Source organism: Tachyglossus aculeatus, chromosome 17 (assembly GCF_015852505.1).
Source record: "Tachyglossus aculeatus isolate mTacAcu1 chromosome 17, mTacAcu1.pri, whole genome shotgun sequence".
Lineage (NCBI taxonomy): Eukaryota > Metazoa > Chordata > Mammalia > Monotremata > Tachyglossidae > Tachyglossus > Tachyglossus aculeatus.
Genome location: NC_052082.1, coordinates 3,643,103 through 3,666,992, shown reverse-complemented (window position 1 = coordinate 3,666,992; position 23,890 = coordinate 3,643,103). Strand labels below are relative to the sequence as shown.

General features: G+C 42.1%; 1 protein-coding gene and 1 long non-coding RNA gene across 18 annotated transcripts in view; one reads left to right on the top strand and one right to left on the bottom strand.

Moving 5' to 3' along the window:
* Nucleotides 1–19,061, top strand: part of LOC119939644 — a 58,632-nt gene extending 39,571 nt beyond the window's left edge. Inside the window, exons 2-3 of the long non-coding RNA XR_005454684.1 lie at nucleotides 16,372–16,474; nucleotides 18,982–19,061. This is a non-coding gene — a long non-coding RNA (uncharacterized LOC119939644). The remainder of the gene's footprint in view (nucleotides 1–16,371; nucleotides 16,475–18,981) is intronic.
* Nucleotides 16,113–23,890, bottom strand: part of ADGRL3 (adhesion G protein-coupled receptor L3) — a 694,363-nt gene continuing 686,585 nt past the window's right edge. For 8 of the 17 annotated variants that reach the window (XM_038759779.1, XM_038759785.1, XM_038759787.1 and 5 more), the window contains 2 exons: nucleotides 21,863–21,880; nucleotides 16,113–19,891 (listed from right to left, as the gene is read on the bottom strand). In XM_038759779.1, the coding sequence (XP_038615707.1) occupies nucleotides 19,092–19,891; nucleotides 21,863–21,880 (818 nt within the window). In that variant the 3' untranslated portion in view covers nucleotides 16,113–19,091. Of the gene's footprint in view, nucleotides 19,892–21,828; nucleotides 21,881–23,890 lie in introns of all 17 variants that reach the window. The other 9 variants (XM_038759784.1, XM_038759788.1, XM_038759789.1 and 6 more) reach the window with 2 other exon arrangements.

Below are 23,890 nucleotides of genomic sequence, written 5' to 3'. Positions count from 1 at the left end.
AATTGTAGAAGAAAGTTGGTGCTGAGGGTGGGTAACTGATAAACAGGGAAAGATGAAACAGTAAAGACATAAAGCTCCAGCCAAGGCCAATGAGAAATGCAATAATTGTAGTAAGGCCTTAAGGTTAGAACTCCATGGAAGACCCTTTAGTTTCATCATCACATATTTTCAGGTGACAAAACAGATTCAGGGAGGGTGGATGGAGTTGCCAAAAACCACAGAGAGAGTGAAAATCTATTGTGGTTTTCCTCTCCTGCTGTTCTTGGCCTTCTTCCTTTGTCCCCTCTTTAATATATGTCATTTGATGTTGCCTGGGAGGGGCACCCTTTGATGGATGTAGCTAATAATAGCAAATGTAATAACATTTTCTGCATACTTACCATCCAGGGATGCTGTCAGGGTGAATGACTGTAATAAATCAAGATAGATCGGGCTTGCTGACTCGGTTCTGGGGAGGGGAATCTCGCTAGAGGGAGGGTGAGGAAGCAGCCATAACATGAGGCCTTTTCAGCTTTCTGAACCTTGTACCTGGGATTGTAGCTGCCACTGTAACTGTCAACTCTGAACAAGGAGGAGGCTGAAATTGAGCTCCTCTAACCTCAACGTCCAATCCCTCTTGGATTTAAGGTTGACGTTGTCATTTACATCAATTTTGATGTTCACCTTTCCTTTTGTCTGTTGCCTCCCACTTCTCCCCTCCTTAATCTTAGATTTTGTGGCCCTCTGGGAGACCAGAAACGTATTTTCCTCCATCTATTATTTCCCAGAGTTTACTTCAGGTGCTTTAACAAATATTATTACTTCTGCCATTCCAGCATAAACCACTTGGACCGCTTCTGAAATCTCATAAACTCCTCTGGGGTGGAAGTTGCATTTTCATCGTCTGCTTTAAAAGACCTTTGTCTGTATTATAAAATCCTGTTGAACTCTTGGGCCAGGAGAGCAGCATAATTTGGCTAGAGGTAGAGTGAAAATTCAGCAGTGCCAGCAAATGCAAAAATGTTTTTCTAACCCGCAAATCTATGTTTGTCTTGGGTACTCATTGCAAAGGGGGTAGAGCTGTTATTTACAGTATGATTCTTCTGGCCCTTTCAGCCTAACTGTTCACCAAAGGAACCGTTTCGCCTCGCCAACTCGATGCTTATGTAGAGGAGGATTAGGGAGTAATTGGTACCTTCACTGAGGGTGAAAGAGACAGAAGACAGAAGGCTAGCCAGGGAGGGACAGAGGAAGTAAGAGTCACAAAAACCAAGAGGAAGGGACAAATAGACGGTAAACAGATGGTAAAGGGGAGGAACAACGGAGGGCAAGAAGTCAGAGCTGAAATATACCTATATATTGTGTTTACTCCTGTTTACGATGGGGAAACACCATCCAAAAGACAATTAATCTCCCCACCTTAAAAGCCTTATTGAAGGCACATCACCTCCAAGAGGTCTTCCCAGACTAAGCCCCACTTTCCCTCATCTCCCACTCCTTTCAATGTCACTTCCTTTGCTCCTCCCCTCCACCTCCCAGCCCCACAGTACTTACGTATATATTTGTAATTTTATTTATTTGTATTGATGACTGTCTCCCCACCTCTAGCCTTTGAGCTCATTGCGGGCAGGGAATGTCACTGTTTATTGTTGTGTTGTACTTTCCCAAGCACTTGGTACGTGCTCCGCACACAGTAAGCACTTAATAAATATGATTGAATGAATGAATGCGTGAATGAACAATCACTGCTTCCCAGTAGGTGACAGTGAGTTTTTTGAAAGGGTCTTAATAAGGTCTGACTTCCAGCTTTTTGTGCCAACATCCAAATGTTCAGCCTTTCACCCAATGTTTTCTCATACAAACTGATTCAAGCCTTCTAGCTTAGGATCTCCAGTTCTTTAATGGGAGTATTTCAAAACTGCCTATGACATTAAAATGATAATTCAAGGAGTGGTCTTCAGAGATGAAAGGGCAGTCATAGGTAGGTGCGTTGGCAACTAGTAATAGTGTTTCAGATAAAGAATTATGACTTGAAGAAACAGCCTGTGTTAAGGTACTTTAACTGATTTGTGGGTGTTGGCACCCACGGACAGTCAGAGACAATACTACTTGTAGTGCCTAAGGGAAATCTTTGAGATGTTGCAAGTAACCATTGATTGACTCAATCTACCAATTCTATATAAGTACTTCCCAAACGCTTAGTACAGTGCTCTGCACACAGTAAGCTCTCACTAAATACGACTGAATGAATGAATGAATGAATTTATTGAGTGCTTACTCTGTTCCTTAGGGTTTGGGACAGTGTGTCAGAGTTGGCAGAGACACAGATGAGAGAATAGATGGCATGGAAGAGGCAGCCAGGAAACTGAGGAGAAGATTTGGGGGAAATTCATGTCTGATGGTTTCACCTCGCCCCCTCCTACCTCACCTCCCTTCTCTCCTTCTACTGCCCAGCCCGCACCCTCCGCTCCTCCACCACTAATCTCCTCACCGTACCTCGCTCTCGCCTGTCCTGCCATCGACCCCCAGCCCACGTCATCCCCCGGGCCTGGAATGCCCTCCCTCTGCCCATCCGCCAAGCTAGCTCTCTTCCTCCCTTCAAGGCCCTGCTGAGAACTCACCTCCTCCAGGAGGCCTTCCCAGACTGAGCCCCTTCTTTCCTCTCCCCCTCGTCCCCCTCTCCATCCCCCCGTCTTACCTCCTTCCCTTCCCCACAGCACCTGTATATATGTATATATGGTTGTACATATTTATTACTCTATTTATTTATTTATTTATTTATTTATTTTACTTGTACATTTCTATCCTACTTATTTTATTTTGTTGGTATGTTTGGTTCTGTTCTCTGTCTCCCCCTTTTAGACTGTGAGCCCACTGTTGGGTAGGGACTGTCTCTATGTGATGCCAATTTGTACTTCCCAAGCGCTTAGTACAGTGCTCTGCACATAGTAAGCGCTCAATAAATACGATTGATTGATTGATTGATTGATTGAAATTGTCAACGGAGCAGTCAGCTAGGTCAGCGGGGTGTGAGATGGAGGATGTGGTGACACCAGGAATTAGTGCAGTGAGTTAAAATTCTGTTACAAGTGGTTTTCGACCCTTTCTTGACTAAGCAACCAGTTGGGGATTCCTTCTGAGGATCCTCAAATATGTGAGGGCTGGAGAAAAAAAAGGAAAAATTAATGATTGGTCTTGTTAAAGGAGTGGTGAAAATTATCTTAAGATTTACTTCAGAAAGCTTGGACTAGCAAGAGAAATTAATATTTCTAAGGGAATTAATTTTCAGTGAGCTACTGTTGTACTCTCCCAAGCAAATAGTTCCTTAGTTCTGAGCACTTGGCAGGTGCTCAGTGAATACCATGGATTGGGTGGGTAAATTAAGTAAACACCAAATCCCCGTCCCAGGCCTGTCTTGTCTCCACCTCATTGTAGAAGAATGTGAAAAGACAACCTGGAATTACCCACTTGTCCTGAATGCCTTAGACATATAATTAAGCTAAATGCACTGAGAATTAACCAGATGTGTAGTCTTTGTATATTCACCGGAAACGGATGCTGAATTTAACACAACAACGCTAGCTATCAGAGGACAAACTTTTTCTACTTGCAATTTAGGTGGTTAAAACCAGCTTTAGCAGATGTTGATCTCCTTTTCTTTCTCCTTCCCTTCCTTTTTTCTTTTTCTGGAGGGGAATCTATGATACAGATGAAAATCCTGCTCATCAGACGGGTCTGTTTTTTAAGTACTTTACTGTCTTTCATCTGCCACTATGGGAAAATAATTTTGTCTTTGAGGAAAATGAAGAACCACCCTCACCAAAATGAAGCAGACCTTTATTGTGAAAGGTGCATAGGGCTTCAGAGCAAGGTACTGTCCTCAGTATTTTGAGAGACATTTAGATTTTCTACCACAGGGATTAAATCCTAGACCAAATGCCTCAGAGGTAAGTAGGAAAAGACAGGTTGAAAATAGTTTTATTACATTCATAATTTATCCAAGGACTATCCTGCTGCTGGTTATAACCTTTTAAAGATGTAACGAAACACACAATCGATTACTAGAGGCATTTTTTAGATGGTGGGTCATCTGTCAATGGAAAGTTTAAAATAATGTTACTTTTGGCATGTCCTTTATCATTTGAAATGACCCTCAAAATGGTCTGTGCATTTCCTCACTGGATTCGGATTCAAGCAAAGGCAGTGCTGACAGACAGCTTTTAGTGCTGCAAATCTTCCTAAAAACAAGATCTGGACAAAATGCCCACTGGCTATATTTGTTTACATTCACCTAAAAGAGACCTTGGAAGGCAAGTGGCTGATTGATGTTTTATTTTTTGTGTGGAAGTAAGTAGCACCTCATTTAGAATAATGATAATAATCATATTTGCAGAATTTCTTATTCTTACTATAATAGTAATAATAATTATGGTATTTGTTAAGCGCTTACTATGTGACAGGCACTGTATTAAGTAATGGGGTGCATACAAGCAAATCGAGATGGACACAGTCCCTGTCCCATGTGGGGACATGGTCACGGTCTCATTCTCCATTTTAGAGATGAGGTAACTAAGGCACAGAGAAGTGAAGTGACTTACCAAGATCACACAGCAGACAGGTGATGGAGCCAGGTTGTGGTAAGTCCTGGGTTAGATAAAACACAATTGAATCAGATACAGTTCCCATCCTACATGGGGCTCACAGTTTAAGGCAGAGAGAGAGGGGGTATTTGGCCCCCATTTTAAGGATGGGGGAAACTGAGACACAGAATGGTTTAGTGACTTTCCTGAGGCCACACAGCAGACACAGAATAGAGCCACAATTACGACCCAAGAACTCTGACTTTCAGGCCCAAGCTCTTTCCACTAAACCATGCTGCTTCTCCAACTCTTCTTGAGCAGATTTTCCCACTGATCTTTTGTCCAAAATGTAATTCACCATATACAGTGACTCCTAAATTCCAAGAGTGCTTTGAGTTTCTTACCTATTTAAAATGATAGCCATATCCAAAGATTGAGTTCCTTCAAATAATAGCAGTTTTACATCATTACTCCTATGTTGATATTTTTATTGAGGTTTTACCTCAAATTTTTACACCTGATTGTTCAGAACAGTTAAGGAACGAACAGCTCTCAAAATAATTACAATAATAATTGCGGTCTTTGTTAAGTACTTACTATGTGCCAGGCACTGTACTAAGCACTGGGGGTATACAGGCAAATCAGGTTGGACAAAGTCCCTGTCCCATATGGGACTCACAGTCTCAATCCCCATTTTACAGATGAGGTAACTGATGCACAGAGAATTGAAGTGATTTGCCCAAGGTCACACAGCAGATAAGCAGCAGAGCCAGGATTAGAAACCATGACCTTTAGTTCTATCCACTACATCATGCTGCTTCACTAATGTACAAAGAGAAAAATGTACTGACAGCTTTTAATTTACAAAACAGCCCTGCATATTTGGAACTAGTTAAGCGTCCTGACAGATGAATATTGTAAAAGGACATGTCTGAAAACACCAGGAGCACTTAACAGCCATTCACGGGCAGTAAAGTAATGTTTCCATTGGAGGAAGGGGTTTTTGGTTAGCTAATATCTTCTTATTTCAATATAAGATGATAGAATAGGTTATACTCATCGAAATGTTCTGCTTCTCCTTAGTCTCCTTCCAGTGATTGGCAGATGAGTATCAAAATGCCTTTCCAAATGGTCACTTTATTGTCAATGAAAGGAAACCAACCAGTCCTCATCGGTGATTCATTCTGTTCACAGATTTCATTGTTCGCAAATACTGAAATCTTTGTCTGCCTTAGCCTATTACACTGTGTGTGCCCATGAATTCACCCTGATTGTTTAAGGCAGTTGACAATCTAGACATCTCTTAATCAATCTCGTGTCACACACAGATCTTTGCTTTCTAGAGGGATCAAAGGAAAATAATTGCTTTCCCCCACACATTACACATTTCTGAAGGTAATGTTACAGTCTAGGATTGTTGCACTGAGAAATGAGTTTAACTGAAATCATTTTAGGCATCTTGACGAAAAGCATTTAAACTGCATATTACAATGGAAATGGGATCTTCTGGCAGGGGTTAGTGTTTCTCAACCAACTCCGACTCCTTGGAATTCTGTGAATGCTTAAAAAAATCCTGTTGCTCTTGCATTTCATCTAGATTGGTAAATTACATTTAAGAGTAGGCTTCAAGATGTTAAATTCCCCCATGAATGTGGCAAAACACTACTGATTCCATAGGCACAAAAGGTGCGCATTGACTTGGGCCTGTGAAGACCCCCTCAAGTTCTTTGGTGTTGAATGTAACACATTATTCTCACTCTAATTTCCTTCTCCATGTGTTATCTTCAGAATATCTCACAGCAAATCTCTGTCTGACTATATGCCACCACCCAAAGCTTGGTGCCTTCCCAGGAGTCAGGGTGTCGCAGCTTCCTTTCAGTTACCATTGTGAATGTCCGATGGGATGACAGATGCTTTAGATGGTACATCTCTGGTCAGAAGAGTGGATGTCAAGGAGGACAGTAGGCCTTCATCTCTTTCTGAGACAAATCTGAGCTCAAGGTGGGCCATAGATCTGATCCAGTAGCAGAGTTGCTCATGCAGGTATTAAAAATGGTAATCAATGTCTCTGTCCTCCTTGACCTCTCAGTAACCTTTGACATCGTTGTCCACCTCCTTCTCCTGGGAACAGTATCAAACCCTGGTTTTTTTGGACGTTTCTGGCCGATTCTTTAAATTGCATTCTCTGCCTCTTTCCCTGCCTCCCATCCTCTATCTTTGGGGGTGCTTCAGGGTACTGTTCTAGGTCTCCTTCTCTTCTCCTTCTACACCCACTCCCTTGGAGAACTCATTCACTCCCATGGCTTCAACTACCATCTGAATAGAAAACTCCCAAATCTACCTTTGCAGCCCTGACTACTCACCACCTTCGCAATCTTGCATCCACTCCGGCCTTCGGGACACCTCTACTTGGATGTCCCACTGACACCTCCAACTCAACATGTCTAAAGCTGAACTACTCACCTTCCCTCCCAAATCCTCTCTTTCCCATTACTTTCCAATCACTGTTGACAACACCTTTCTCCCTGTCTCCTAAATCCACCACATTGGAATTATCCTTCATTCATCTGGGGAATGAGCCACACTGAGGAGCGTTGCTCAGTGGAAAGTGGAAAGAGCATGAGCTTGGGAGTCAGAGGTCATGGGTTCGAATCCTGATCGGCCACTCATCAGCTGTGTGACCTTGGGCAAGCCACTTGACTTCTCTGGGCCTCAGTTACCTCATGTGTAAAATGGGGATTAAGACTGTGAGCCCCAAGTTGGACAACCTGATCACCTTGTATCCTACCCAGAGCTTAGAACAGTGCTTTGCACATAGTAAGTGCTTAACAAATACCACCATTATTATTATCTCTCTTCTTCAACCTACATATTCAATCAGTTACCAAATCCTGTCAGTTCTCTTTTCACAACATCTCTAGAACATGTTCCCTCCTTTCCATCCAAACCACCACTATGTTGGTCTAGACATTATCTTATCTTGCCTTGACCACTTCATCAGCCTCCTGGCTTCCCCTTCACTAGCCTCTCCCCTTTCTAGTCCACTCAACCCTCTGCTGCCCAGATCACTTTTCTAAAGGATGGCTTTGTACATGCCTTCCCACTCCTATCAGGAGACTTCTCACCATTGGCTTTGACACTTAATCAGCCCTCACTCTTATAGCTAACCTTACTGAGATCCCTTTTCAACCCTGTCTGCTTGCTTTGTTATTCTAATTCCAGCCCACTCACTGTGTCTTGATCTTGTCTCTCTGGCCATCCACCCCTTGCATATGCCCTTCTTCCTGCCTGGAATCCTTCTCCCTTCATAGTTGAGAGACCACTATTCTCCTCTTCTTCAGAGTCCTGTTAAAATTATATCTCCACCATAAATCCTTCTCTCCATCCTATTTTCCCCTATCTGGTGTCACATATAAATCTGAATCTGTATCTTAGGAACCTATTTCACCCACCCCATGTCCCCGTTGCACACATTCATTCATTCATTCAATTGTATTTGAGAGCTCACTGTGTGCAGAGCACTGTACTAAGCGCTTGGGAAGCAGCATGGCTCAGTGGAAAGAGCATGGGCTTTGGAGTCAGAGGCCATGGGTTCGAATCCCAGCTCTGCCACATGTCTGCTGTGTGATCTTGGGCAAGTCACTTAACTTCTCTGAGCCTCAGTTACCTCATCTGTAAAATGAGGATTAAGATTGTGAGCCCCACGTGAGACAACCTGATCACCTTGTATCCCCCCCAGTGCTTAGAACAGTGCTTTGCACAGAGTAAGCGCTTAAATGCCATCATTATTATTATTATTATTGGGAAGTACAAATCGGCAACATACAGAGACGGTCCCTACACAACAACAGATATCTTTCTAGGCGGTTACTTTCCCTACCTGTAAAACATTTTAATCTGTCTCATCTGCTAGGCTGGAAGCTCCTAAAAGGCAGGGATTGCATCTGCTTTACTCTCCCAAATGCACAGTACTCTACACACAGAACGCACACCATCAATACCATTTATTGATTGACTACAACACAAAGTGAAGAGACTTGCAAACTGTCAAGTTTATTTGGTCCATTTTGATCAGCAATGGAGAATTCCTAAAGTGGGTGGTTTGCTCAAAAGACTAACTCTGCCAAAAAACCACCACCAACAACAAAACAGGCTAATGAAGTGTTGCTAATCCACCTCTTTAACTTGTGCTGATTTGATATATGCCTATATCTTTGTAACAAGGCTCCATACAAAATTCAGAAAGTTCCTTGAGCTCAGAATTGGTGTACTGGACAATGTTAATCACGTCTCTCACCATGGTGATTTCAATTAAATATAGTAAATGAAAGAAAAGTAATACTCTTCCATAGCACTGATAGTCTCTATCATTTGATTAAGTCCAATGTAGACATATCTGCCTCAGGAACTCAGATTTAAAGATTATATCATTCTTTTCCATTAGAACTCTCCAGATATATATTTGTTGGTGCATTGATAGTCCAAATTTATTATGGTATTCATTTATCATAGAGTAATTCTGAAAGTATTTAGATGAAGGGAATAAGAAACCTCCAAATGAATCAACCCTCTGCTGTTGCTCAGCTTCTGCAAGCTAAGTCCAAAAGCTGCCCAATATTTGGACTATGAAATGAATTAAGGGAAGCAACACAGCCTTGCCTATGGAGCTTGGAGGCAGAGACCCGGGTTCTAATCCTGTCTCTACCACCGATCTGCTGTGTAACCTTGGGCAAGTCACTTTGGATCTCCAAGCCTCACTTTCCTCAATCAGTTAACTGGGGATAAAATCGATTGAAAACACTATGTTGGATGAGGAGTGTATCTTCGCACATAATAAATGTGTAAAAATGTCATTGTTACCATTAATGAAAAATAGATGTGATTCATTATAAAAGCAGTAGGGTATTACTTCTGGTTAAAAAAAAAAGAAGGGGGAAATTACTTATGTTTAGGATTCTGCATAGTAAGCCTTCAAATTCACAAGCTTACTTTCTAGATTATTACCTCTTTAGAAATCAGAATATGAAGGATGGACAGCACATTTTTCTGGAGGGTTAAACAGTGATTTTTTTTTGACTGTCAAACCAAATTCTAGTTTGGAGGCCATGTAATTTTTTCTTAAAGGCATTGAGGGAAAATTAGCCCAGCATTCATCAGCAAAAAGCCATTTGAAACTACATATTTTTCAGTGGTACCAATACACTTACACTTCCAAGTTCCTTTTCAGTGTTCCCTATAATGGAATGATCAGACTGATAAAAACACAGTGTGTGGTTAGAAATAATAAGGTCTTGGAGTTCCAGGGCCTTTGTGTAATTCTAACCCAGACATTTTTCCTCTTCATTTACGAAAGAGCTTCACATCCGGGTACTATTCCCACCAATAAATTCTAATGATCTCTAGCTTCCCCAATAATCTACTGTTCCAGAACTAGGATTCTTAAAGATTCTAGTAGATTAGGCTAATTTAGTCGAGAAGAGAAAGCAGGTCATGGGTTCAAATCCCGGCTCCGCCACTCGTCAGCTGTGTGGCTTTGAGCAAGTCACTTAACTTCTCTGTGCCTCAGGTACCTCATCTGTGAAATGGGGATTAAGACTGTGAGCGCCCCGTGGGACAATCTGATCACCTTGTAACCTCCCCAGCGCTGGAACAGTGCTTTGCACATAGTAAGTGCTTAATAAATGCTATTATTATTATTATTATTATTATTATTATTATTATTAGAGCAGCATGGCCTTGTAGACCTGGGAGCCAGATCATCTGGATTCTAATGCCAGCTCCATCCACTTGCCCGTTGTGTGACTTTGGACAAATCACTTAACCTCTCTGTGCCTCAGTTTCCTCATCTGTAAAATGGGGATAAATACCGGTTTCCCCCTCCTACATAGACTACAAGCCCTGTCCAGTATAGGGACTGTATCCAACCTGATTAACATGTATGTACCCCAGTGCTTATCAGTGTTTGACACATAGTAAGCACTTCAAAAAATACCATAATTATTGTAAATAGATGAGACTCTTCAGATTGTGACCCAGGAGAAAGAAGTATAAGACTTGATCACCCTCAGGCTCCCGCTCGTAATTGGGTGAAACTTACAAATTTCTGTGCTAATATTTTGGGAAACATGGTTTTTCTTTAAAATGACTGAGCATGATTTGGTTCTGGCAGCTGCAGGCATCGACAGGGAAGCAGCGTGGCCTAATGGGTAGAGCAGAGCAATGGCCTCGGAGTCAGAAGGACCTGGGTTCTAATCCTGACTCGGCCACTTGTCTTCTGGGTGAGCTTGGGCAAGTCACTTCACTTCTCTGGGCCTCGGTTTTGGGAGTCAGAGATGTGGGTTCTAATCCTGGCTCCGCCACTTGTCTGCTGTGTAACCTTGGGTAAGCCATTTCACTTCTCTGTGCCTCAGTTACCTCATCTGTAAAATGGGGCTTACGACTGTGAGCCCCAGTGGGACAACTTAATTCCCTTGTACCTATCCCAGCACTTCGAACAGTGCTTGGCACACAGTAAGCACTTAAGAATCGTTATCATTATCATTAATAATAATCTGTAAAATTCATTCATTCAATCGTATTTATTGAGCACTTACTGTGTGCAGAGCACTGTACTAAGCGCTTGGGAAATACAAGTTGGCAACATATAGAGACAGTCCCTACCCAACAATGGGCTCACAGTCTAGAAGATGATGGCATTTATTAAGCACTTACTATGTGCAAAGCACTGTTCTAATAATGATGGCATTTACTAAGCGCTTACTATGTGCAAAGCACTGTTCTAAGCGCTGGGGTAGATACAAGGTAATCAAGTTGTCCCACGTGGGGCTCACAGACTTAGTCCCCATTTTCCAGATGAGGTAACTGAGGCCCAGAGAAGTTAAGTGACTTGACCAAAGTCACACGGCTGACAGGTGGCAGAGCTGGGATTTGAACCCATGACCTCTGACTCCAAAGCCCGGGCTCTTTCCACTGAGCCACGCTGCTTCTAAGCGCTGGGGAGGTTACAAGGTGATCAGGTTGCCCCACGGGGGGCTCACAATCTCAATCCCCATTTTACAGATGAGGTAACTGAGGCCCAGAGAAGTGAAGTGACTTGCCCAAAGTCACACAGCTGACAGTTGGCGGAGCGGGGATTTGAACCCATGAACTCTGACTCCAAAGCCTGTGCACCTTCCACTGAGCCACGCTGCTTAATGAGGATTAAGACTGCGAGCCCTATGTGGGACAGGGACTGTGGCCACCTAGAGCAATGTAAATCTACCCCAGTACTTAGTACAGTCCCTGGCACATAGTAAGAACTTAACAAATACCATAAAAAAACCCAAACTGACATCTTTTGTTTTCCCAAACCAAAGCATCATGTGTACTTCATTTGGCCAATGAAGGCATCAACTTTTCTCTGCCCATTTACAAGAGGTGGATGTGCCTGCTAGCTCTGGTTGACTTGGCACACCACAATTTCCCAATATGGAGACTGCCAACTTTTTAAGCCAACTTTCCTTCTTTCTCCCTTTTTATACGCTCCACCTTGTTCTGGACCCTCTTCTTGCACCACTTGCCTTTAAATACATTTTCAGCCAAACAGTGGCATTTACTGAGCAGTGTTCTAAGAGTTTGGAGGAGTCCAGTTGTTAATGGACGTGATCTCTACCCTCAGGGAGTTTACCCAACACTCTGATGTTGGATGTCCCCCTGCCCCTTTCCAGGTCCCTGAAATCCTCACCAAGGATGCCCAAACCTTTGAACCCCCAAACACTGCGTCTACTGTAGGTGTCTTTTTAAAAAAAAAAAGAAAAAAAGCTTCCATTCAGCCCCCACCTTCTCATATTGCTGCTAAGTCTATGCTGCAGTGCTGTGGTCTGAGAGGGAGATAATAATAATAATAATAATAATGGCATTTATTGAGTGCTTACTATGTGCAAAGCACTGGGGAAGTCACAAGGTGAGCAGGTTGTTCCACGGGGGGCTCACAGTCTTAATCCCCATTTTACAGATGAGGTAACTGGGGTACAGAGAAGTTAAGTGACTTGCCCGAAGTCGCACAGCTGGCAAGTGGCAGAGTTGGGATTTGAACCCATGATCTCTGACTCCAAAGCCCGTGCTCTTTCCACTGAGCCACGCTGCAATAAAAATCCCATTCAGTCATTCCCATCTTTGTCTCTTTGGATGGCATGAACACAGATGGGAAAGACAGAGCAAGCTTTTTAAAAAATGGCACCTTGGGCGGCAACGGGTAGTGGGGTGTCTGGGAGAGGGCGACAGTCTTGGGGCTTTGAGGTACCGGTGTATTGTAGCCATGGAGACACTTCACTTCAGCAAGGGCCATCTTCACCAAGAGAACAGGAACTTTACCTGGTTTGTGTCCTTCCCGGCAGTGGCGCAGTTTCCTTGGGATTTCGGTATCAAGTCTCCGTTGATCGGATCAGCCAGCATGGGAAATAACTCTTCTGCTGATAGGAGGAGCAAACAGACCTCTCTAGTTTGGGAGGTTATCTCCTAACCTATTCAGCAAACAGCATCAGGGTTCGTGGTGCTCTCCACTCTTTGGCACACCTTCTCAAATCTGCCAAGAGACTTTAATTAAAGCCTGCCGGGACGGTATGTAATATCCAAGGGACAGGCCTGATTCTTAGATAACCGCATTTCTCGTTTCCCGAGTTTGCCAGATAACAAAGCTCTTAACTGAACCGCCCTGGGATGCATTATCCTGTTTGGAAATCTAAGGTGCTGATGCTCTTCCTCCACTTTCCAATCAATCAATCCGTGATTCGTATTGAGTGCCTCCTGAGTGTGTCGGCTCTCAGCCCCCAAAGACTTCGCCATCTCAAAAAGCAGATGGACAGAGCAAAGCAAAAGCTTTTTCCTCACTCCTCTAGAAACTCCAGTGGTTGTCCATCAACTTCCACATCAAGCAAAAATTCCTCACCATTTGCTTGGCTCAGTGGAAAGGGCCCGGGCTTTGGAGTCAGAAGCCATGGGTTCAAATCGTGGCTCTGCCAACTGTCAGCTGTGTGACTTTGAGCAAGTCACTTCTCTGTGCCTCAGCTGTAAAATGGGGATTAAAACTGTGAGCCCGCCGTGGGACAACCTGATCACCTTGTAACTTCCCCAATGCTTACAACAGTGCTTTGCACATACTAAGTGCTTAACAAATGCCATCATTATTATTATTATTATTTAAAGCACTTAACCACCTTGCCTCCTCCTACCTCACCTCACTGCTCTCCTACCACAATCCAGCCCACACACTTTGTTCCTCTGGTGCTAACCTTCTCACCGCGCCTCGATCTCGTCTATCTCACCGCTGACCTCTCGCCCTCATCCTACCTCTGGCCTGGAATGCCCTTCCTCATCATATCAGGCAGAGAATTGCTCTCCCCCACTTCAAGGCCTTATTAAGGGTACATCTCCTCCAGGAAGCCTTCCCTGACTGAGGACTCCTCTCGTCTTCTCCCACTTCCTTCTGTGCCACTCATACTTACTACTATATTCATCCTCCCTCTCTTCCCCACAGCACATATGTGTATATATGTAATTTAGTGCAGCACCACAGCACCTGTATATATTTATTACTCTATTTATTTTACTTGTACATATCTATTCTATTTATTTTGTATTGTTAGTATGTTTGGTTTCGTTCTCTGTCTCCCCCTTTTAGACTGTGAGCCCACTGTTGGGTAGGGACTGTCTCTGTTGCCAACTTGTACTTCCCAAGTGCTTAGTACAGTGCTCTACACACAGTAAGCGCTCAATAAATGATTGATTGACTGATTGGTTAGTTATTATTGTATTTACATTAATGTCTGTCTCTCCCTCTAGACTGTGAGCTCATTGTGGGCAGGAAATAATAATGATGGCATTTATTAAGCGCTTACTATGTGCAAAGCACTGTTCTAAGCGCTGGGGTAGTTACAAGGTGATCAGGTTGTCCCACGGGGGGCTCACAGTCTTAATCCCCATTTTACAGATGAGGGAACTGAGGCACAGAGAAGTTAAGTGACTTTCCCAAAGTCACACAGCTGACAAGCGGCAAAGCCAGGATTTGAACCCATGACCCCTGACTCCAAAGCCCGGGCTCTTTCCACTGAGCCATGCTGCTTCTCTGTGGAAATCAGGAAGTATGTCTGATGTTATATTGTACTCCCCCCCAGTGCTTAGTATAGTGTTTTGCACATGGTAAGTCCTCAATAAATATGATTATTAATAATAATTATTACTGTTGTAATTAGATGGTGTACATAGAAGGGTAAAACAGGAAGAAAATCCGGATGTTGTCCGCTGAATTAGTCAAAACAACTCTCGCTTTTAAAAAACAGTTAATATGTGGGCCAAAATGAAGTTTTGGGTGGAGTCATATGGAGAGATGAACTAATCAATAATACTATAGGAGACTTATGTGAATGATTGCCTTTTTGGAATTTTAAAACTCCATCAGCTGATGTTGGACTTCTATCATTTTTATGCTTCCCCTCTAACCAACATTCTAAATCATTTTACATAAATCTGTTGGTGCATACTTAGACCTTAGTCTCACTGCATTAGCATGCCAATTTTCAGTTACGATTTTTTAAGCTCCCAGAAGATTTTTTGAGTAGTTGGATCATTTCAAACTGTACTTTAGATATTTTTTTAAAAAAATCACTGCAATTCAGAACTGCATTTTCTGGGGATTTACTTCAAAGATTTTAACTCCCCTGAATTTTGGGAATTTCCCGCATCACATCCTATCAGGGCTCTTGACACAATCAACTTGACAATCCCATTTAGAACTTCCTGAAGAACTTACATTACTGATTGCTGTGATCTGGGGTGTCACAGTGGAGGATGGCCTTTTCTGTAAAATTTCTCCATTCTAATTTTTTTTTCTGTCAAGATCCCAGTCAGATATGCTATGGGATAGTCCTAAAATAAGGGGAAAAATACTCAAACTGCAAAAGGTCATTCTACTAAGGATTAAAGCAATAGCATAATCATTCAACCCCACTGTCAAGATGTCTACATTTTGGTTGTCAATAACGTGTATCTACCATAGCTTCATCTAGGTTGAATGTCAATTTGATTCTCAATTGAAAATCACTGAAAAAAAGTTAAAATGGATGAGTTGTTTGGTCCTGGACGTTGTTAAGAAGGTGTACGGATAAAGACCTGAATTATAAGTGACTGAGAAATAGAAATGCGAATCAAATATACAAATTAAATAATAATAATAATGGCATTTGTTATGCGCTCACTATGTGCCAAGCACTGTTCTAAGCTCTGGGGGGGATACAAGGTAATCAGGTTGTCCCACATGGGGCTCACAGTCTTAATCCCCATTTTACAGATGAGGTAACGGACGCACAAAGAATTCAAGTGACTTGCCCAAAGTCACACAGCTGACAGGTGACGGAGCCAGGATTAGAACCCATGACCTCTGACTCCCAAGCCCGGGCTCTTCTCACTGAGACATGCTGCTTCTCTTAGCGAACCGTAGTATCATTAACAGTGAAAGAAATATAAGCTTTTTCTCCAAGACGTTAAGCAGGTTTCTGTTCAACGGCAGACATACATAACTCCTTTATCAATCACTGATTTTATTATAATCACACAAAATATGTGGAACAATTTCTTTCTGACAATGTCTTTGGGATCTTGCTAAGGTCTCTGCAAGCACAACCCAAAAGAGATTTAGAGGAGTTCCAAAATCTTGCCCTTTAGCTCCTCATACAAGATTTTTGTCACAACTGCTGTGTCCCACGATCTCGTGCACCAGGTTTTCTAACGGTAGAGCATTTAAAATGATCTTTCTTCATCTCGATCTGTCCATGTGGAGCTGGAACAGGTGACCTGCTTCAAATTACAATGACAACGGAATCCCAAGCAGTGAAAGTGGAGACGGCACCTGGAGGAAAACAGGATCAGCAGGCTGAGTTGAGGTAATTTTCCCAGTCCCCTGTGAAACCAGCTTGCACTTATGCTGGCGGCTTTTTCGCTGACGAATCAGGTATGGGGCTAAATCCCCCACCTGGGATTTCTGAAAGGGGATCGTTTCCCAGCAGACGTCCATTCTACATACCCTTCATCGGGCTAAATGCCGCTTCCGTGCTGACGTTGCCAGAGTGAAGTTGGGGAGAACTCAGTCACTCCCTACGATTCTGCACGCCCTCCTCCAACTTTGAGAAATTGTGAAGTTGTAAAGCTAGACCTGATCCAGAGGTCTAAAAGACAATGAAGGTATAAAATATTTTATAGCGGATGACGGTGTCATTTCACATCTTAGCCCCCAACTCTCTTTCCCATTCGCGTTTTTTAAGTGTGGATTATTTTATGAGGAATATGCTAACCCCTCTATCGTTCCTGTTAGAAAGTTTGTTTCTAGGTAGCTGGGATTTAAATGGAAGAAAAAAATCCCTCTAGTTTATCTAGATGAAATATTCTAATAATGCCGAGTGCATTAGACTGGAGAATGCCAAAGAATGTTTTCTTGGGGGAGCAAGGGAGAAGAGCATAATGCTTGTTTGTTACGCTATGATGAAGATTAAGGCGTGGATGGAGAGGTGGGCAGCATGTCTGAACTTATTTCCCATCAACTCAGAGTTTTTCAGGAACATAACTACAACCTGGGTCTCGGGAGAGCTTGCTGAAATCCTGACAGCCCCAAACAAGTAGATGTATTGGAGGCTCCAACAGCAAAATGGACATTACAAAGGGAGAAATAATGTACCGTAGAAAATATCATTTTTATCCAAACGAAGCAGGTTTATAAAACCAGCACATAATGTAGCGATAGATCAGCTGGCTAGAAAGGGATTTATCCACTTCATCTCTATCTGCACACTGATGCCCAATCCAACTCAGCATCTGCCATGGCGGTAAAGCTACACGTTTCAATTATTCAGTTAGGGCTTCCTAACTTTGCCTGGCCCAACTGCGCCTTAGAGGATCGGCAAATTTCATATGCTGAAAACTGGTGGGAGAAAAAGGCGAAAACATAAAAGGAGAACGGCTAATCATTTGGTACATACATACATTCAGGGTCTTCTAAATCTTAATCAGTTGTTTATTGGTTGGCAAACAAGTTTCACTTTTACAACAAATATTAGTAATGAGGTCATTCAACTTTGAGACCATACAAAATGGATCATAAATTAAAAAAAAAAGATCATCTGTGCTGCTAATTTACCTCCTGAAAGCCTACATTCTTTAAAACCCTGTCAAATAAATACATTTTCCTGTGAGGAAAACGGAGAGGAGTTTTTATCAAATTTGAATCGCTTCAAAATATTGGGTTGAAAATCCTTGCTTTGCATTGTTTTCATTTTTCCTTTCTTCTCCCACTGTTCCATCACGCTTCTTGAGGAGGGAGTCCCCGGCATCTACGGGGCGGGGGTTCTTGGCTTCTAGTGCCATAACCTACCAACTTAGGGAGGTGGTGTCGTCCCAAAAGGTTTTGCTGTCTATCGGCCGTACCCTGCACTAGTTTGCAAACATCCTGTCTGAAATAGAACTGATGGAATACGGTTAGTAGGGCCGGGCGGGAATAAGGGGGAAACAAAACCCAATTGAAAAAAAAATGGTTTGGCATTACTATAAAATGGTCTTTATAAAGTCATAGTTTTTATTTAATTTTTTTGCCCAGTGACATTTCAAGGAAAAAAAGGCCAAAAAGAACTCATGAAAACCTTGCTCCTACTGGTAGACAAACTTGCAAGACCAGCACAACAGAAAAAGTTCTTTTTTTTTTTTTTTCCACTACATTAACAGGGACGCAAGTTCTGGAGGAACAGAAAGCAGACTATATGTGCAATGCTAGTATCTGTACATTACATAGAAATTGTTCAATTTTTTTCTGCCATTAGTTTTTATCATCAGTTAATACAGCAAAACATAAAATATGCACTTAGCATAGAATTCTAGAATTCCCTTCCATTTCATGAGAATTTTGTTTTCTTTTGTTTGACCCCCACAGCCCATCCCGCTGGGGTGAAATCAAGTTGTGAGTGACCAAAAATCATTACGTGAATTCAGATTCATTATAAACAGTTTTGCTTTGTTTTTATGTTTGTTAGTTTGTGCAGCACTCCAATCTAGATGCGTCATTGTTACTAATTCCAAATGCACATTTTGGCCTTTCTAAAACCAGGTCCTTGTAATTTGAGTAACAGAGCATCGAGGATGTTTAAACAAACACAGCTTAATTCAAGAAGGCCACGTAGAGTGCCATTTTCTTTCACCATATCCCATTCATTAACATAATGAAGTCTTTGTCTGAGAGGGAAAGGAGAGGAAGGGGTAGGAGTGAGAGGGGAATTTCACCAGTTAACTTTCTCCCCCAGGCTGGCCTAAAAATTCCAGTAAAAAAAAAAAAAAAAAAAAAAGAAAAAATGTCTGACAGTTGGTTTTTTTTATGTTTTTCTTTCTTTTTCTCTCTTCTTCTCTTCAGAACAGCATGAAGGTTTAAGGGGACACACAATCACCACCGCTCATAGTAACTCAGAACAGTAAGCCGTGTGTCAGGGAGCTCTTCGTCGGTTTCCGCTTCGGCTTCATCTTCTATAGACTGGTGACCAAGTGTGCAGGTCCTTTGGAGGCCCCCTCGGGAGAGGCACCATCTTTGTCTGGAGGAACTATGAACCCGTCGCTACTTCCTCGACCGAGCTGGTAGTAAGTGTGCAGTCGGTGGACGTGGTTTCTGGAGCCTAGATTTGGCATGGTTTTGTAGGACACGTCGTCGGCGTCCCCGCCTCTGGCCGGCGGGGAGTCGGTTTGGGTGCTGGTGGTGACACTCTCTGGCCCGGGCAGAGCAGCCAGCGTGGGCATACTGGTATACAGAGAATCCCTGTTGGGGGACTGGAGGTCTTCTGTGTGCTCGTTGGTCAGCAGAGGGAAAAAGCTCTCGCTGTTGTCTTGAGGAATCCGCCTCCTGGCGTAGTGATGGGGCTGGTGGTTCTCGGCGGGGTAAGCCCTCGGCGGCAGCAGGGGAGCATCCGACTCCTCGTGGATGAGTTCGAGACCCAGGCTCTCGTCGTGGTTGAAGGAGGTGGCGTCGTCGAGGACGATGGCGTCGTCCTCGCTGCCGCTGCCCAAGTTGTTGACCAGTTTGTTCATGAGGTTCCTGTTTTGTTCGGCGGAGCGCTCGTGATTGCTCAGGTAGGAAGGGAGATAGTTGGAGGTGAGTTCCTTCAGGATCTTTTTCTCTAGGGCGGTCTCGTTGTGGTTGTAGCCCCGGTCGATGATTTGCACACAGTTGCTCAGATACTCGCCGCTGGCCAGGCTGTAGCTGTTGCCGTGGTTACCATTCAGTGGTAGAGTATCCATGACACTTGTATCCCTGGCATTGTTCAGGAGCCCCTCTGAAAAACAGCACGCAAGACAATGTCAACGTCTTGCCTCCCCTCCTCCGCCCATCCGCGTGGGCGTCAACAGCGTCACACTGCTCTAAAAACTGCTTAGGGGATGATGGGCTGCCAGTTCGGGAAGGGCTAATGTATATAGAAAGAGATCTCGGAGGCAGATTGGCATGGAGGTGGGCAAGGGGTGGTGGGGAGGGTGTTTGTCTTTCGTATTAGAAGACGACACCGCTGACGGTGAAGTTCTTCTATGAGACCGTGTCTGGAGATAAGGCCAGCGCGGGATTCCGAGTTCCGGCCCTGTCTCTCTTTCCAATCAAAGAGTGTGTGTGTCTATATATCAAATATATGAAAATGTACATGTGGATACATAACTGATCATTGACCTACTGAGACCCTTGCACTAATGCACCTTTAAATGGTCACAAGAACTCCAGCTAGAAAGTTCAAAGTGGCCGTCAGTAATGTTTCTTCACTCAGCTATGAGTAAGGTGGAGAATCGTTCAACCCTTCTTTTCCCCAACCCCCCCCCCAAAAAAAAAAACAGGTGCCACTAGCTCCTATACTTTGACTTCTCCATTTGTAAGTGGTGCATCAACTTACATTTTCATTTTGCCTTGGTCTTAAAATGATCCTGAGAAGAACAACATTTCAAAGTGAAGTGTCAGATGCGGAGGCAGGGAAAGGGTTCAAGTCATTTTCTGTAGTGAAGTGGTTTGGCAAGTTTATGTTTTACTGTCAAAAATATGCTTTTTCTGACACGGTATTTGCATAATATATCCATGCCCAGTAAGGGAGGGTTACTTGTATATGTGTGCTTTCTGCTTAATTACCAAGTGCATAAGGTTCCAAACATTTTTTGGCCGTACGAATCTTTTGGAATAATTCATCAGCTGTTGAATATGTGTGGGAATCATTATCGAGGGGCAGTGTTTCAAAAGCATTGGTATGCGACCCAATTCTAGCTCTGGGAATGTTAAACTTCCAGCTAGAGAGAGGGAGGAGTGGGAATCGCGTTTGGGGGAATGAAGAGCTACACTGAAATATCATCTGAACATCTGCTAAGTTTGACCACATGTTTCTTTATGCACATTATCCCTAGAATGAACACAAATTACTCAGTTAAAGAGAATTCAAGCAGGTATTCAAAAGTCACCAACAGTACTGTCATGGATTAGAAAGTATATCTCTTATCAGGCAAAAATTTCTGATTGCTCTGAAAACCCTACGAAAATGCCTAGATATATTGTTACCGAGTGAAAATATAGCTTTCACTCTATAGCTGCGATGCAATTCTTTTGTTTATTGAGATTGATAGTATACAAATCATCCCATCTTTGACTGGAAACTTGGTCTCGGGATGCAATGTTTATAAAATGAGTAGCCATCACAGACATAGAATGAAGCCATTTATTTTCATGTTAGGAGGTATCTTTTAGACAATCCACGATGCTAAAGAAAAAAAAAATGAAAGCAGGGATTTGGAAGAATTGTGCATGAAGGGTGGCTGGTTTTGCAGATTGCTACAGTATATGTGATGGTCATGGGTGAGTGGGGAGCACCAAGAGATACTCTTTATATCTGTTCTCGATGCATGGAGAACTGCAGGCTGGAAAATCAAGGAGATGTTTGGCATTTCAAATCATATAACTGAGATGGGGTGGGCCATTTTGGAATGATCAAAGTCATGACATAGTTTGCCAAAATAAATGCTAAATTTAAAAACAATTTAACTCACACAAACAGTCATATGAGACTCACAAACTATGTGGGTTATGGGACACAAATAAAGGCATCAGACAGTAAAAGCGTCTAATTGGCGTTAACACGTATTCGGATATTTTTATGCTTTCGTTGGGTTTCATAACTGTGAGATGAACTGTTTTTAATAACTACATCATCTATAGGTGATGCAAGAAAAGGGAACTGAAAAAAATTACATTTGATATGCAATGTTTAGCTTTACTCCCATACTTGTCTCTCTGTAGGGCTCTAAACGACAGCATGAAGAAAAGGAAAGAAAAAACAACAAGTAAGCTTACAGCGACAGTAGAAGAACATGAGTAAAAAGCAAATTGATGATATGCAGGAAAAGTCAACGGAAATAATTTCCACTGCCCCCAAATACATGAATCACCTGATATCATTATATATATATATATAAATATACACACACGTATATATTAGCACTTAAGTAAAAGTATTGAAATGTTAATCAGAAAATAAGACTTGCTCATAAAATGCTTAACACCTGCTTTCCAAATGTTGTAAATTCCAAATGGAAGAAAATTCCCATTTTTAACGTATAAAGTTATTGCACAAACCAACGATAAAAGGCAGATGCTCAAAATAGTCACACCATTATACTCGGCACTGTGTTTTTGATCATACACAGGGAAGGTGGTTTCTAGGTTCCCTTCTGGTCTAGCTTCGAACACTTGTATAGTAATGAAAAGTTTTCAAAGTACATTAATTTTCCAGTGGAACCTCTGGCAAATTGAAACAAACGAAACTTATTTTTTCATGATTTTCCTGTTAAACACTCCAAAGCTTTATTTTTTCTTTGTTGCTTATCCAGTGATCTCTCTCAACACTAACCATTTTAAAAAAATAATATATCATGGGTAGCATATCAGCCTCTGTTAAAACTGTGCATTGACATATGTACTGAAGATAAAGAAAGGTAACACTTATATCCACCTGCTATTTTCATGGCGTTGAAGACAGGATAACAAATACAACCATGAGGTGTTCGTGTCAAACTTCCCATCTCCTGGTGGGTGATAGCTCCTTCTCATGAGAACACAGAATTTTATATTTTACTTTCCCTTTTTTACCATCTCACACTTTACCAGGCTTAATGGTTCATAGGTCTGGTTACCTCGTAAATTCGACGCTACCATTTTGGGAACTCGTAGAACTCTAAATGCATGTGGAAACCTGGGGAATCAGTCTGGAATACTGAGTCACCAGTGTGGTTTTAACAATTTTGGGAAGTTGTCTGGTATGTGGGCAAGGAATGCCTGGAGACATATAATCCAAGTCCAACTATGCTACAGAAGGCAGCCAAAAAAAAAAAAAAATACCCCAAGGCATGTCCCTATAGGGCTTTGCGAATCATGTCAGAGTTGGAATATGCACACTTATCCATATCGTCAGTGAAGAGATCAAAATGGATTCTTCAATCTGGTAAGAACTACAGGTGTATGATGGTATTTAAAGATGAGGGTTAACATTGGTTGTTGTAAAAGCATGGCTAAAAACCACATCTTGGAAAGGAGTATCAATCGTTATGTTTTTCCTAAATTTCAAGCTGATGTATACTACCCTGGAAAAATGAAAAATAAACGGAATTGACAGTAAAATAACAATTCTTACATTGGTCTTGAATTAGTTTTTTTTCCCTAGATTTCTCATGCATATCTACTTAGTAACAGGATAACATTATATATTTTATTGTGAAGGTGTTCTTTAATTTATTTCAAAATACCAAACTTTCTAAAAAGGTAATAAACCACAGTTTTGTGTTTCCAATTGTGGCATTACTTAAATGAGCTACTGGTGACATATTCTTCGCTGAAGTCTTTGCAGTCTATCCAAATTGGCAAAATGAAATAGTCCATGAAATTATGTGATTTTGTGCATTAATTTTAAAACATACAAAAGCAGAAATCTGGCGGATAGTCACTCAGCCAGATAATGCTAATCAAGTGACAAATTTAAACATTTTAATGGTAAATCGCATAGCTCTTTAAAATGAACACGCCTCCTTTATAGGAGAAACAATGAAAGTCTCCCATATCAACTTCTGAGGCACAACAGAGAGATTTACTGAATTGGTAGGAATAAAAAAAAAATACTAGTACCTTAACTTCCATATATTTGTTGGTTGCTTTTAAGTCAAACCTAAGGGATACATTCAATTTAAATTTCTATCACATACTTAAAACACTGTTATACATCTGAATGTATATTTAACATTTTTAGCATAGATATGGGATT